At 46.2% G+C, this 15,880-nt stretch overlaps 1 protein-coding gene and 1 non-coding gene across 2 annotated transcripts; one reads left to right on the top strand and one right to left on the bottom strand.

Annotated features, from left to right (window-relative positions):
• Nucleotides 1-1,806: 1,806 nt before the first annotated feature.
• On the bottom strand, nucleotides 1,807-2,729 carry LOC133921873 (disease resistance protein Pikm1-TS-like). The gene is made up of 2 exons (XM_062366936.1): nucleotides 2,554-2,729; nucleotides 1,807-2,458 (listed from the first exon to the last, which is right to left on the bottom strand). Exons 1-2 carry the CDS (start codon nucleotides 2,557-2,559, stop codon nucleotides 2,093-2,095), a joined length of 372 nt encoding a protein of 123 aa, XP_062222920.1. The 5' UTR covers nucleotides 2,560-2,729; the 3' UTR covers nucleotides 1,807-2,092.
• A 3,855-nt stretch (nucleotides 2,730-6,584) lies between these two features.
• Nucleotides 6,585-6,658, top strand: TRNAI-AAU (transfer RNA isoleucine (anticodon AAU)). Its single transcript has one exon. It is a non-coding gene; the product is annotated as a tRNA-Ile (tRNA).
• The last annotated feature ends 9,222 nt before the right edge of the window (nucleotides 6,659-15,880 follow it).

Here is a 15,880-nt window from a genome sequence, read left to right as displayed (position 1 = left end):
GGTGGTGCATACGACACTTGGGCGCGAACCTGTATACAAGGTACCACAACAAGGGTCTTGTAAAGAGGTTTAAAGGGTTGTGTCTTCAGAACCAGGAGGCAAAATTCAACGAGATATGGACAATGTGAAAGTATATTCTCCTGAGCGTGTACAGAGGCAGTTCAGATACCGATAGTTGGTACCAGTACCTCCCCTACGAGACGCTGGATGGGCGCATGAACAAGTGTGTTATTATACGTACCATTATTATGTTAGGTGATCCATGTTAAGAAATTATAACTGTTTATGTCACGTACAGGAGAAGCGCACAGGGGGAACGCAGGCATGCAGGACTGCTGTGTGATTAATGCTGAGCACATAAACAGGTGAACGGAGTCAGCCGCAGTGGATGTCGTTGTTTCTGCTAGACAGTACGACAATGGCACGTACTGGGAGTACCTTTTGTGGTACCGTTCCCGCACGCATGTCACCTTACTTAACGGACTTGTACAGCCAGCCCCCAGACCCTTCTCCGAGGATTGTGCCCACCTTCTTCATGTGGTGGTAAGTGATGCGGTAATTCTAACGATTTTTATTAGTTACACATCCGTATTACTGACATGACCCTCATTTTATACAGACCGAAGCGAGGTACGAAATGCATATGCAGGCGGAGCAAGCTTGCGGGGAAGCAAGTGGGCCATCAACACGGAGGAATCAGAACCCTCTCTGGGATTATATGAGGAAGAGAGGGTCTCGCTTATTGTCCGCGTTACGTGGTCTAGGTCGTTGTGCCCCGCGTTTGAGGGGGTACGACCTACCAGCCATGGACCTGTCCCGTGCCTCCCACAGCATGCGCTCGTCCAGTGCTCGTGAGGCACAGTTATGAGAGGTACATTCATCTGCGGATCATCATGTGTCACGTTCTGATGCTGAAGCCGAGGAGTGCACGGAGGCTCCTCAGCCCGAGCAATGTACACTGGGTTCACAGCCTCCTTAGTGGACACAACCAGTGTCAAATTAAAAGTTGTCAATTACATGAAATGACAATACACCGGTATCAAATGACAGAATCAAACCGCAACTGGCCCAGCCATATTTGACAATTACATGAAATAACAACACGTGCAAAAGAAAGCAACATGCATGTATGCCGGCCATTTGCGTAGACACCAAGACACTGAAGCTACTAAATTTCGAGGACCGACAAAAGCACGACGTGATCGTATGGCAAGCAAAGACCATATTAGCATACCGTATGCCGAATATGGCACTGTAGCCCATATTTAAACAATTATACGTAATCATAGTAACTATCTTTTTTATTCATATTTCCAAGGGAAATAATTAAACAATATGCGTTAATCACTTCTCCAAGAAGTCAAGAACGCACTTACGTCAAAATCGTGACGTATCGTCCCGAATCATGGTATGATTTGGTCAGCAGTTGATCGCCGAGGCGGCGAACGACGAACACGTCGCTTGCCACATCGCTATCACGAGCACCCAACTGTGTCATTCGGGCTCCTTGTCATCTCCGGCTACTCTTTGTCATTCGGGCTCCTTGTCATCTCCGGCTACTCTTTGTACTAACAAGCTATTAACAAGAAAATCATTTTCTATCTTGTTATATACCTAGCAAAATTAGGGAGCATATCCAGTTCTTTTTTGCAAAAAGGCTGAGGGGCCGGCCCAGTTTGTCATCCTGCTGATTAGTAATCAAGAAGTTTCAACACCAATCAACGTAGAAGCCCCAAGTCTGTTTAAGATCACTAGAACAAAGAGTAGGATTGTGCATGAACAAAGGGTAGTTCGTCTCCCTGCTGATTAATCTCGATGCATCCAGAGCTTTATAGATACAGGCTATAGCTTGGCTGTTACAGATAGCATTTTTTTAAGTCTCAAACGTACGTTCAAACACACATCATATTCTATACATATCCATACCTTAAAACGTACGCTACACCTATAAGAAGTACAGATAGTATTGCCGGTTCACAAAGTACATGGTTGCTCTGCATGCATGGAAGGTAAAGCCATGTCTCGCACATACGTTCACACGCGTACCACGTAAAAAAAAAAAATCTGCACACATGCGCACGCGCCGTCTACTCTACAAAATGGAGCAGGTGTCCGGACGCGTGTGGTACCCGTATCCGTGCTCGTACACAACGCCGACCGGCGGTGGCGGGTAGTTGTAGTACCACTGGTACTCGGGCACGGTGACGACGACGGCGGGCTTCTTGTCGTCCTCCTTCTTCTTGTCTTCGCCGACCTGCACCAGCCGCGCGGGGCCCACCTTCTTACGCAGCGCGCTGGTGAGCTTGATGGAGTCCACGCCGTCGCCGACGACGACGACCTGGTCCCTGCCGTCGCCGGCGAGCGCCACCGAGTCGACCCCGCCCGTGGCAGCCACCAGCGCCATCGCCTTGGAGCGGCACTTGTCGCTCGTCATCTGCACCTTGATCACGATCTTTTGCTGCAGCGGAAGCAGGACGACGGTATTAATGTTTCTGCTGAAACTCAGAGCAGGGGTGCCATGCAGAGGAAGTTGGCAAAGAGAAAGGATCCTACCTTCATCGCTGAGTTCTTGGTGATGTGTTGCCCCAAATTCCGAAATTTAATCGCCTCGTGAGCGTCGAGACCGGAGTAGATCAAGTTTGAGGTGAAGAGTTTGGGAGAACAAGAGGTGCGTTTGTAGCAACTGCTTGCTGTGGTGGGAGGCAGCAGAGGCGGCCCGAGCTGCTTTATATAGCGGTGCACACCGCTACTGGTACCTGTGAGCGCTGCAATTAAGGTCAAGGCGTTTTCTGGGAGTGGTTAGGATATGCTAATAGAAAAAGGACAGAGAGCTATCAACATTTCTTTATGACTTGGCTCGATCTGATCATAGACGGGAAGACTTGGCCCTTGGAGATCAGGTCGTCTTCTCGAATTGCCCCTGACGCGCTGAAGAATGGAAACCGTGTTTTGGAGCTCGCACTGGTGCATGCTACCGGTCAGCGGCGACCGGCTAGTAGTGCCCATGTGTGCTTGAGAGAGCAACCAAGCTCCTTCGCACTGAAAGCAGTCGCCACAGTTTGCTAGTACGAGTATAATTAAGAAGATTTCTTAATGAAAATGTGTTCCTTGAATTGGGATGTCTCTCTGACTTTGCTGAACAAGCTTTCTCCAAGAGCTCAAGCGGTCGGTCAGAGGCATGTCACTCCTGCTCCCTAGATCACTCCATGTGACACGTCTGTTTACTGTTATTCTACAGAACTGTACCGTATGACGGTATCCAGGAGACAGTGGTTTGATTAACGTACAGAGCTAATTCTCTGCTTCCTTGAAGCATCCGTTTGCACGGCACACTACTTCGTGTGCAGTGCAGGAGATCGCACGAAAAACAGAGTAATGCTCTGTTGGGAAAGTTTCGTTTCATCTTGATTGTGACTTGATTCTATTTTAGAGCATGTTTTGTAAAGATGTTGCTTCAAAAATTCTTAGAATAATATATTGCAGCTTTAGAAATTCATGAACTAAAGCTGAGTATACACTTAGAGTATTTAAATGAATAATCTTGTTTACATTTTAAACTAAAAATACATATTTCAATTATTTATATTCACCTACAAATATCACATCTGAGATGAATTTAAAAACCAAAACTGTGCCAAATAAAATCTTTCTTAGTACTAGCGAACAATTATGCAGCAATCATTCGGCACAAGGATACTAGTGCCACTTGCGTAAGAGGTGTGACGTACTTACCCAAACCTTGAAATGACGGCGATCCGATCAGCAAACCAGCGCCGAGAAGAACGAATCGAACCCGCACTGCCGCATCGATGAACGGAAGAAGACGACTCGTCCTGCGGCAAGTACGTGCTCGCGTGTGCCTACGAACGCCGAACCGTTTGCTCCACTTGGAAACAAGGGAACGTATAGACTGGGGTCAAGACAACATCAACATCTGCTGTGCCGAGTACCACTCCTACAAAATGGAGTACCCAACAATGAAAAGTTGTCGGGACGTGGTTGACGGGGTTACGACTTGCTAATACTTTAAAACCACTCGTTTGGCACGCAAGGCGGCGGCAGCAGCAGCAGCAGCTAGTAGATGTACTTGCATCGTGGCTGTCGGTAGTACCCAGTGGCGGAGCCAGCGGAGGCTCGAGGGGGTGCTGATCTCCTTCATCCAAAAAAGTTTTAAACAAGGAGTGCTGATCTTCTCCTTCTTCTTTCATCTTCTCTTACATCATCTTCTCTCTAAAGAAGCTATATGAGAAGTTGTAAGCTGGCAGGGGGTGCTGCAGCACTCCTAGCACCCCTCCTGGATCCGCCCCTGGTAGTACCCAACAATGTCAGTATGTAGGAGTCTTATCTCGATGTGACGTGATCGTATGTGTACTCTAATTCAATCGCCTCAACTGGATTAGTCCAAGTGGCCCAATGATCGGATGATGATTTGATGGAATTATGGCCTATTTTTTCGAGAGGTAATGTGATATATTAATGGAGTTTCGATATTGATAATTTAAAGTCTCTGATCAGAACAGATCGATAACTCTCGTAACTACTACTCTGTTGTTATTAACCTTATCGAACGCGGTTGATCTCGTTAAGAAAGCTTTCTATGTAAGCGAATCGAGAACACAAATAAGAACACGGTAGATGCAACATGAATATTGCTAATTATTAATGACAAACTCGAGTTGAGGTTCCACAAACCGATATACGACGAAACTGTAAAAAATAGAACAATCTAAGAAAAATTCGTGCCTAAACTATGACGACTATTGTATATATATATATATATATATATATATATATATATATATATATATATATATATAAAGTAAACTTAATTGATTTATAAGGAGGTCCATCTAGGGTTGTGCGGTCGTGGGAAGGGACACATACAGCTTAGATCAGGACCCCGACACGTTTACAAGGCTCAACATGGTCCAAAATAGTGACGTAGCAACTTATTCCATCGACTCTAATTGATTTTTAAGGAATCTCAAGATGACACCAGATCCTTTGAAAATGGCTTGTCGCAAGCTTTCCAGCAAGTACAAGATCATCTTAATTGGATTCCATGCGAAAGTTATGGCTATTTTAATGATGTCCTATCCTTGAACTCTAAATCGAATTTGGAATCCGACTTAAGGTCAACTTTGAGTCCGATTAGACTTGATCTTCGAGGGGTGACGTCCAGATGATGTTATGATCCTTCTCCTATATTCATAAGTAACAAAACATCATAAGAAATTAATAGCATCTCATCCTTTATTAAGAAAGCATAAACAATGAGGAATAAATTCACCTGGTCCTGGTGGTTTAATTGTCTCGCATATGTCTTAAGGAGTTTTAGTATTGCACATATCCCGATGAGTGATATTCTCGTAATGATTAGTCCAAAATATACGCATGATTTTATTTTCCTCTGAACTAGCAAGGTGACCCATATTAATAGCGTGACTAGTCTTGGTGCAATATTTTATCACGATAAACTTTGATTAAAAAATAGTCTCTTTAGCTTTTTTATGAGATTAGTGTCATTTAATTATAAAATGCATAAAATTAGAAGAAAAAATAAAAATTATGTCAGTAGAAAAGAAAATTATTTATGCTCTAAAACTATATCCAAATTATATACATATATTGATTTAATTTATATATATTTTGATCAACTGTCATAATTATGTATTAGGTGTAGGCATCTCAATAAAAATCAGAAAGATTTGTCTTCCTCCATGTTATAGCTTGCCTGTTGCCTGGCTAATGCGATAACCTTGAGCAAGGTGTTTTTTAACCTATTATCTTATTAAATTTTTGAATTTTTTCATTATTTTTTATTATGAATTTTAGTATAGGTTAACTGTATTTTATATGGACTCTTTATTTTTTATATTATTTTTTTAACATTATATTTGATATAGATCCTTCTTTTATCTATTATTACCATAATTTTAATTATTATTTATTTTATTTAAACTCTTTATTTAAATGTTTTGCTTCCTAAACCAAATGGAAATTGAAATGCTAATTTTTATATATTTTAATTCCGAATTTACCTATTTATTAATCATATTTTATATGGATGTTTTGATTTAACCTAGATCATTAGAGGTTCATAATAATGAGTGGTTTAGACTATTTTTTTCACATTAACATGATAATTTCGTAATCTTAAAAGTTAATGTAGCGGCTCCTATTATGTTAAATATTAAGATAATAAATAGATGATTAATAATTAAAAGGGGAGCTTGACTTCCACGTCAAGATTGCAATCTTCTGCCATGTACGGTGCGAAAACGAGTGATGGAGTAGTTTTTAAGCTGGGCTCCAAACAATTAATAACTGACGCAGATCTCGAATGATCCATCGCGCGCGGCGCGCGTCAGCGCAAAGTAGGCTAGCGGACTTGACCCGGCGAGACGACTGACTTCCACAGGGACACGGCGCGTCCGCTGAACGCTCGCAGGATCTGGGGACTTGGCGTACCGGTTGTTTTGGGACTACGCATACGCTCCTGCCAAAAAAATAAACTCAAGGCAACGACAGCATTCTTGTTACTTATAAAAATACTGATTTTTATTTCAGTTCAAGTCAACTACGGCCTATTAGCTCAGTTGGTTAGAGCGTCGTGCTAATAACGCGAAGGTCGCAGGTTCGAAACCTGCATGGGCCATGGTTTTTTATTGACGTTTTCTGCTTCCATAGTGGGTCAAATTCACCGGACAATGCCACACGGCCCACAGTTGATCGTCCTGGCCACGGGCAGCTCAGGTAATTACGCCTCCGCTGCCCAGACAATTTCGTCGGGTCGAGTGCTCAGCGTCCCCGGTGCCAACACCGTCCTGAAAAGCGCGTAACTAGATGTGAAAACAGATAAGATATATATGAATAATAGTTATTTTATCTTTATTTTTAATTGGATATAAATACAAATAAGAAATACAAATACAATGTGAATATGAATCAAATACAAATAAGAATCTAGATATTTATCTTGTGAGTATAAAAATAATAATAAAATAATATAGTAGAACATCACATATAAGAAAATAAATTATACATATAAAAATAACAAAAATAATAATGTAGTTTTAGGGCCGTTACCCTATTATCAATAGTGATGGGCTTATCCTTTAAAGGATCGGGTGAATATAATATTATTTATATTCGGTTCAAAAAGCGTTTCCATTTCTATATCCTTATCTGAATAAAAAATATCTATATCCAGATAAGAAATATCCGTATCCGTTTTGTCGAATATCTAATTATATGGTATATGCGTATAAGGAGTACATCATATACAGACAAGGTATATACGAAGCATATTCGGTAGCCCCAGATATCGCAGAACCGAATCAGCGGTACATAATACACCCAGAATTAAGGAAGTACAAACCGAGAAGGATTAGATTGGTTATCTGAACCGATACGGTCTATATTCAAAACATGTATATTTGCTTGGACGTCAAGGAAAATAACTCCCTATTAACTACAGTTGAATAGAAGTCGATACCTCACCCCAATATAAGGCGGAAATGCTGTGGGGGGGGGGGGGCGGGGGAGAGGACAACCATAACTAGAACAAACAAGAAACTACGAGCAACACGAAAGGCAACAACAGAGAAGTTACTCGATGACTTTGGTCCTAGGATAGATTAGATTCAATCAACTCCTTGTAATAGTCCTAGCTACCTTGCTTGTACTCGAGATCATCAATACAAGGCAGCAACACCCCCACAGGACGCAGGGTATTACTTCAATCAGAGGCTCGAACCTGTATATATCGTTTTGTGTCTCTTCGTGATTAATTCCTACTCTCGAAGGTACCTAATCAATTTACGAACATATTGTCGGGAACTAATCTTCGATAGTTGGCGCGCCAGGTAGGGGTCTTCTTCTGTTTTGTAGGATTAATTATGTCTCAGACTCACTCTTATGTCGGATTTTCCGACACCGGCTTCCACAACTGCTTCGAGTCGACCGAGGATGTCTTCGAGTCCCCTTCAGTCGACTCGGAAATCATCTTCAGAACTATGTTTTTCCATTGGGATGATGAATGTGGACTGATCCACACCGGTACCCTCGAGTCCATACCATTGGACACGTATCGCGAGGTGGGACATCTTGAGTGGGATCCCGCGGAGCCTAATGTTCTCCACTGCATGGACACCAACAGCGATGAGGGTGGTGATGGTGACTCTAACGCTAGCCAGAGCAGCCGAACTGATCGAATCGTGTTTATGGCTAGAGGTGACGACCCCCCATCGGCTTACGCAATGGCAGTCGACCCAAATGCCGTGGTCGATAACGATGCGGAAATCCTTGGAGATCTAGTGACAGCAGTCGATGTCGACGGTACTGGCGCTGGGTTACCACTCGAAGCATCCGTATCTGGAGACATACGTGCACCCTACACGGCCCTCCACCGGTGGAACATGGGAAGGCAGATGCCTCCTGGCCTCTCCCGATGACTTCCAGTGGGTGTACGCACGCCTGCAACAGCCCACGGCTCGAGGGACAAGATCCCACCAAACAATCATCGTGAGGCTTCATCGGCGTGACCGCAATCGAGCCTCGGTAGCGACATATTCAGTACTTCGGATGCTAACGTGCAAGGAGCTCATCTGATTCTCAGATCCCTTCCAGAATTGGATCCGACAAATCCACTGACTCCTATGGTCAATCAAGTCAAGATCCTACTCGATGCGGCTCAGAACCAAGTTGCTCGAGCAAACAATCCCTGCAACTCCAGGCCCCCCAGTCGGAACTGTCTCGGCTCGAGGAGCCACGGGTGAGAACGATCTCGAGTAGGGGAATACCAGACGGAAGCTTAGGTGGTCGAGCCAAAAAATGATACTATGGCCCGAACTGTAGCTGCCCTATCCATAGACGTGGGTATCAGGAAGATCTGAGGAACCACATTCCTCACAACCGGCGTGATCTACGCATGGCGATAAAAAATCATCATGAGGAACTCCGTGAAGACGATTGCTGCTACTACGACTGCAGATCTACAAGACGAGATGGTAGATATGACTCCCCCGCTCGGAGAGAGAGGCATGGCAGTCCTCCACCACCTCCTCTTGAACAGTTCGATGGGGGCTGTGAGGCTTTCGTACGCGAATTCTGGTCAATTTGGTGGTCTGAGAACTTCAAAGCGGGTCCGATCCAGAAATAGGACGGGAAGATCAATCCCAACGAGTGGTTGCAGATCTACACCACCGTAATTCGAGCAGCCGGCGGTGACAATCGAGTAATAGCCAATTATCTATTAACCGCCCTTGATGGACCCGTAATATCCTGGTTGCTAAACTTGCCGTTCAACTTGATTCGTTCATGGGCAGAACTCAAGGCTCGATTCATAGCCAACTTCCAAGGCACATTCGAATAGCCAGGCATGGAGGACGACCTCCACCAGCTGCACCAAGGTGACAACGAATCTCTTCGAGATTTCATCTGTAGGTTCAACGACAAGCGTAACACGATCCCGGACATCTCAGATGAATTTGTATTTATTGCCTTCAAACGAGGTGTTCAGGGCACTGACTTGTGTGGAAAGATGGCTACTCGGAAGATCTGCACGGTCAAAGAGCTTTTCAAGTTGGCCGACAAGTGCGTGAAACGAGCGGAAGTGCATTTACACGCTAAAAAACTCCAATCTGGCAAGGACGGACCCGAGTACTCAAAGAACGGAGGAAAGAAGAACAAACCCGGTGACAAGCGCAAGGGTCCCGATACGACTATAGCCGCGGTCGATAGGAGCAAATCACGCAACACTGGGGACAACAAAGGCCTCAATCGATGTGGTGGAAAGTGGTGTCCAATCCATCGGAGCAACCAACACGAGTGCTTTGTCTTCAAGAAGAAACTTGATGAGAAGATCAAGGCAAATGCTGAGCGTGGTAGTAAGCAGGTTGAGCCTAATGTCGAGGGTGACGAGCCCCAGTTCCACGAGGCTGACCATAGCTTGGTGCACATCTTCAGAGGATCCACCACGTATGAGTCCAAGAGACAGTACAAGGCGGTCGAGCGAAAAGTTAACTTGGCCCTGACTCAGCCTACTCGGTATTTCAAGTGGTCGGAACAACTGATTACCTTTGATCAAACTGACCATCCGGCCACGGTACTACATCTTGGTCGATACCCGGCCGTAGTTCAGCTGACCATACTCAACATCAAGGTTTCCAGAACTCTGGTCGATGGAGGCAGTTCACTCAACCTCATTTTCTCCAAAACCTTGGACAAGATAGGAATCTAGAGGTTAAAGCTTAAAGCTGGAGTTGTGCCTTTCCACGGCATAACTCCTAACTCATCGACTATGCCTCTCGGCCAGATCGAGCTGCCGATCACGTTTAGCACGCCCGAGAACTTCCGCGCAGAAAAGCTAACCTTTGATGTGATCTTAGACCTCCCAATGCTGGGCAAGTTCATGGAAGTGGTTCACTATGCCTACCAAGCGCTTAAGATCCTGGGTCCCAATGGGGCCATTACAGTTAAAGGAGATTGTCGGAGGGTTAACTCCTATTGCAGGGATCCTGAGGGACCCCTTTTTGAGATTCGGCCGGGGGGATGATTCTGAATATGTTTGCTGGAGAATAAATGAGTATGAATGCAATGGCTGGTGGTGGTGGAATGATCTAATGCAGAACGCAGTAGATACACTGGAGGGATTTTTAGACAGGTTCGGGCCGCACTGAGCGTAATACCCTGCTCCTGTGTGGCTGCTATAAATGCCCTGAGAATGTCTCTCAGGAATGTTGGTGGTTACAAGAATGTCTGTCTATCCTAGAGCTTTTGGGCTCCTTGTTCTTCGGTGGTCTCAGCTTCTATGCTTGTACGAAGATGTTCTTCGGTCTCTGAGCAAGAGTCTGAGAGTTCGAGCGCCCTCTGTTCGCTTGGATTCACCTCTTGGATCCTCTTCTTTTGTCCGTGCCTGCCAGCTCCTTAAATACTCGCCAGTGGTAGCGTGCCCCGAAAGGGAGGGCACGAGTTCCAAGGCGCCATAAATGGAAAGGGAGTCATCATGGCTTCTGTGCGAGGTGACGGGGGGTTGAAAACGCGCCCCCCGCCCGGTCTTCGGTCGTCATAATGGCGCTGGCAATGGGCGCCGTGGAGAGGGCCTACCGGGCAGCCGCAGAGCGGCCCGGCGTGCCCGTTCGGTCTTGTGCGCCTGCCACAGCAGGGCGGCAGACGGGGCGCTTCGGGCCTTGCGAAGCTATCCCGAGGCGCACCGGATGATGCGGGATGGGACCCGTGCATTAAATGTCCCCACACCCTTCTGCCAGAATATGGCAGAGACTGACACCGAGCGTTGCGGGAGCAGTTGGAGGTGACAGGCCACGCGCGCTCTTAAATGCGGCATCGGGCCTTTCACAGGCTGACACCTCATCGCTGAACCCCTGTGGGGGCCACTGACGAAGGACTTCTTGGGCCGTCGGGGAACCGAGTGCTCGGGGGTCACTGTTCACCTCCCCGAGCACTCTCTCCCGGGAACGCCCTCTCTTGGTCCTCGGGGAACCGAGTGCTCGGGGGCCGCTGTTCGTAGCCCCGAGCACTCTCTCCCAGGAACGCTCTCTCTTGGTCCTCGGGGAACTGAGTGCTCGGGGGCCGCTGTTCGCAGCCCCGAGCACTCTCTCCCGGAACTACCTTCCTTGGGTCCTCGGGGTACTCTGGTGCCCGGGGGCCACTATTCGTAGCCCCGGGCACACCCTTCCCGGTACTCGGCTCTTCTGGTCGTCGGAGGACTTAGGTGCTCGGGGGTCACTGTTCACCTACCCGAGCACTCTCTTCCCTGTCACTTAGTCTTCGCAGATCATCGGGGAACCCGGGTACTCGGGGACCACTGTTTGTGGCCCCGAGCGCCCTCTCCCGGGACTTAGTCTTTTCGTACCTCGCGGAGGTGAACCCCGCGGGAAGGTGCCACGTGGCGGATTGCTGGCCTGGCCTCGGGATTCAGGGACCTCTGGTTCCTGATTCACCGACAGAGATCAACGTGCAGCGGTCAGATGCAACAAATAAAGCCTGGATATTGTTGAACACTTCAGTCAAGTGGCCATCACTCCTAAGGATGCAAGTTCTAAGCGTCAAAGGCAGCAAGGTGTTGTCGAGGCCAAAGACTCCAGGCTCGTAAGTCTTGTTGGCACTACCAAATCCGACGCCGCCAAGGGAAAGACCCATGATGGTGTAAGTAACAAAAGGACCAATGGTTGCGTCAAGGCAGTGCCCCTCGACCCGTCTGAACCATCCAAGACAGTTAAGGTTGGGGCCAACCTCGACCTCAAATAGGAACTCGCGCTCGTCACCTTCCTCTAGACAAACCAAGACGTGTTCTCATGGCAACTGTCCGATATGCCTAGGGTCCCCAGGGAGATGATCGAGCATAGACTGACTGTTAAACCCGATGCCAAACTTGTGGTGCAGAAGCAGCGAAGATTTGCGGAAGACAGGAAGCGGGCCATCCAGGAGGAGATCGATAAGCTCCTAAAGGTGGGCTTCATTCAAGAAGCACATCGACTAGATCGTTGACTCTACGGCAGGCTACGAATTGTTATGTTTTCTAGATGCCTATTCGGGGTATCACCAAATTAGCATGGGACTAGAGAATGAAGAGAAAACTACTTTTACTACTCCTTTCGGTGTATTTTGTTATGTAAAGATTCATTTCAGTTTAAAAAATGCTGGTGCTACGTATCAAAGGTGTATTCAAAACTGTCTGCAACCCAAATTGGGCGCAATGTAGAAGCGTACGTTGATGATGTTGTAGTCAAATAAAAAATCAGAAGCTTATTGGTTGACGATCTCAAGGAAACGTTTGACAACCTCAGGAAGTATCGCATGATGCTCAACCCCGAAAAGTGCATGTTTGGCATGCCGTCCGGTAAGCTTCTCGGCTTCCTGGTGTCGAGTAAAGGCACTGAGGCCAACCCGCGCAAAATTGAGGCTCTCGACCAGATGCGGTCACCTCGAACACTGAAAGGGGTCCAGAAACTGAAAGGTTGCATTTATGCTCTTAGTCGATTCATTTCGAAGATGGGCGAGCGAGGGATGCCTTTCTTCAAGCTGTTGAAGAAACAAGATATGTTCGAGTGGACGAAAGAAGCAGAGCACGCCTTCCAGGACTTAAAAAGGTACTTATCGTCTCCATTAATCCTTACACTGCCTAATGAAAAAGAGGAGCTCTTTTTGTATATTGCAGCTACCCCACAAGTTGTAAGCACGGTACTGGTGGTTGAACGGGAATGTCCCGAGAGAAAGGCCAAGGTCCAGAAACCTATTTACTATGTGAGCGAGGTTCTACACGATGCTAAACTATGGTACCTGCAAGTACAAAAGCTGATGTATGTAGCCTTGATGTCTTCCCAGAAATTACGGCACTACTTACAATCGCACAGGATCACCGTCATGATGATGTACCTGCTGAAGGATGTAATACACAATTGGAAAGCTACTGGACGAATTGCAGAATGGGCAATAGAACCAAATGAGTTTCACGTAAGCTACGCACCACACACGAGCGTGAAATCCGGCGTGTTAGCGGACTTCACCGCCGAATATGAAGGACTGGTAAACGGACTCCGCATAGCCGCGTCGCTTGTAATTAAATGACTTCTTGTAAAAGGGGACTCACAGCTAGTCATGAACCAAGTTCAAAATGAGTACCAGTGCTCAGATGACAACATGGTAGCTTATTTACTTGAGGTACGAAAGCTTGAGCAAAAGTTCGAAGGGCTAGAAGTGACGCACATCAGAAGGAGTGATAACTCTAGTGCGGATGAACTTGCTAGACTCTCTTCTTCTCGATCACCGGTACCTGTAGGAGTCTTCGTTGAGAAACTCCTTAAACCATCTGTCACGACAGTTCGGCGAACGGAAGCTACCCAACCCAACCAGTAGTCTAGCCAGTTCAGCGAGGCAGAACCCACAGACACGGATGCTGCACTACTCGAAGGCCATCTGACTTGGATGACTCCGTACCAAGCCTATCTCGAGGGTCGAGACATCCCTGATAATGATGTGTTTGCAGAGAAAATTGCTCGTAAATCCAAGCTCTACATTTTGGTAAACCAAGCTCTACCGAAAGGGGAGTAATGAAATCTTGATGAAGTGCATCACTCAAGAAGAGGGCAGTAAAATATTGCTCGATATCCATAGAGGCATGTGTGTTAATCATGTATCTTCTCGCACCTTGGTCGAAAAAGTTTTCCGCCAGGGATTCTATTGGTCGACTGCCCTCCAGGATGCTTCTGAGCTAGTCAAAAAGTGCAAGAGCTGCTAACTTTTTTGGGAAGGCAAACCTCTCAACCAACCCAAGCTCTGCAAATAATTCCTCTTTCTTGGCCTTTCTCTGTCTGGGGCTTGGATATCCTAGGACTGTTCTCAAGGACCTAAGGCGGTTACAAGTTCTTATTTGTGGCTATCGACATGTTCACCAAGTAGATAGAGGCCGAACCCATAGGAAAGATAACCGCAGAAGCGGCCAAGAAGTTCATGAGGAGCGTAATTACTTGATTCGACATTCCGCATTGGATAATTACAGATAATGGTAGCCAGTTCAGAAGCGTGACCTTTATTGTGTTCTGTAAAGAATTCGGTATCAAAACTTGATTCACCTCAGTAGCTCACCCGCAGAGTAACGATCAAGTCGAACGTGTTAATTGAATAGTTTTACAGGGCATCAAAACTTGGGTCTTCGACATGATAAAAGCCTACTCGAAACGCTGGGTGAAAGAACATCTCTCAGTACTATGGGATGTTCGTACTTCGACCAATAGAGCCACTGGTGAAACTATGTTCTTCTTGGTTTATGGAGTGGAAGCGATACTCCCGAGTGAGTTGCAGTTCGGGTCACCTCAAGTGGAAAGTTACTCCAAAGAAGGAAAGGAGCAACTACGAGCGGATGACATAAATTTACTCGAGTAGTACTGAGACCGAGCATCTATTTGAGTGGCTAAATATTAGCAGGTGTTGCGTAGATATCGAAGCTAGAGAATTCAACCCAGAGAAATCGCTGCTGGGGACCTCATCCTATGAAAGGTGTAGAAACTGGCCCGACGCCAAAAGTTATCACATATGTGGGAAGGACCTTACATAGTAGTTGAGATCACTCGACCTGGGTCAGTACGACTATATACTCTGAACGGTGAGATACTCGAGCACTCATGGAACATCGACCAACTCTGAAAGTTTTATTCATAGAAAAGGTAGATTACAGGTAAGTCAATTACATTCGATTCGGTTAGCTACTTGATTACATAATCTTTCGCTCTTTCTCTATTATGTGTGGCCAGTACAAAATTTGCAGAAAGGATCCGCCTAGCTCTGGCAAATAATGAAGATCCACCACCTCCGAAAGTATGGAAGCGTATGGACTCTCATTGGCCCTTGAACGAGTCGAGAAACCTTTTATACTCCTCCCTCGAGTGGCAGCTGATCACCCCAGGAATCAGCCGTCGACCAACATAAGGGCTAGGAAAAGTGGCCGAGGTGAAGGCCCTGCTGGAGCTGATGACCGGCGCCGGTGATGCCGAGTGGTCTTCTGCCTGGCGCGAAGGTGATTTGGAGGTGGTCGACGGAGAAGGTGATCGTGCCTCCTTCACTGGTGACGACTCAGGGGCTCCACTGTCGAGCCCTCAATGGCGGCTTGTACGATTGTAGCGAAAATGGCCTTATTATGCCATGATTGTGATTTTAGTGATTAATGACAACATAGTCATTGGGACTAACATGTTTGTCAAGAATATATGTTAGTAAGTCTCATAGATGCAATACATGAAGAAGCCAATGAAGCCGGGATAAAGTTTGGTTGAACTGAAAAACGTCCCAAGAGAAATGACTTCACCGGATTGTCCGGTGATGGGAGGAATTTTGCACCGAGCATTTAACATAAGAGTAATTT

Source organism: Phragmites australis, chromosome 6, assembly GCF_958298935.1.
Source record: "Phragmites australis chromosome 6, lpPhrAust1.1, whole genome shotgun sequence".
Taxonomy (NCBI): domain Eukaryota; kingdom Viridiplantae; phylum Streptophyta; class Magnoliopsida; order Poales; family Poaceae; genus Phragmites; species Phragmites australis.
Note: the sequence above shows the minus strand (reverse complement) of the source record. Positions and strands in the feature narration are given on the sequence as shown.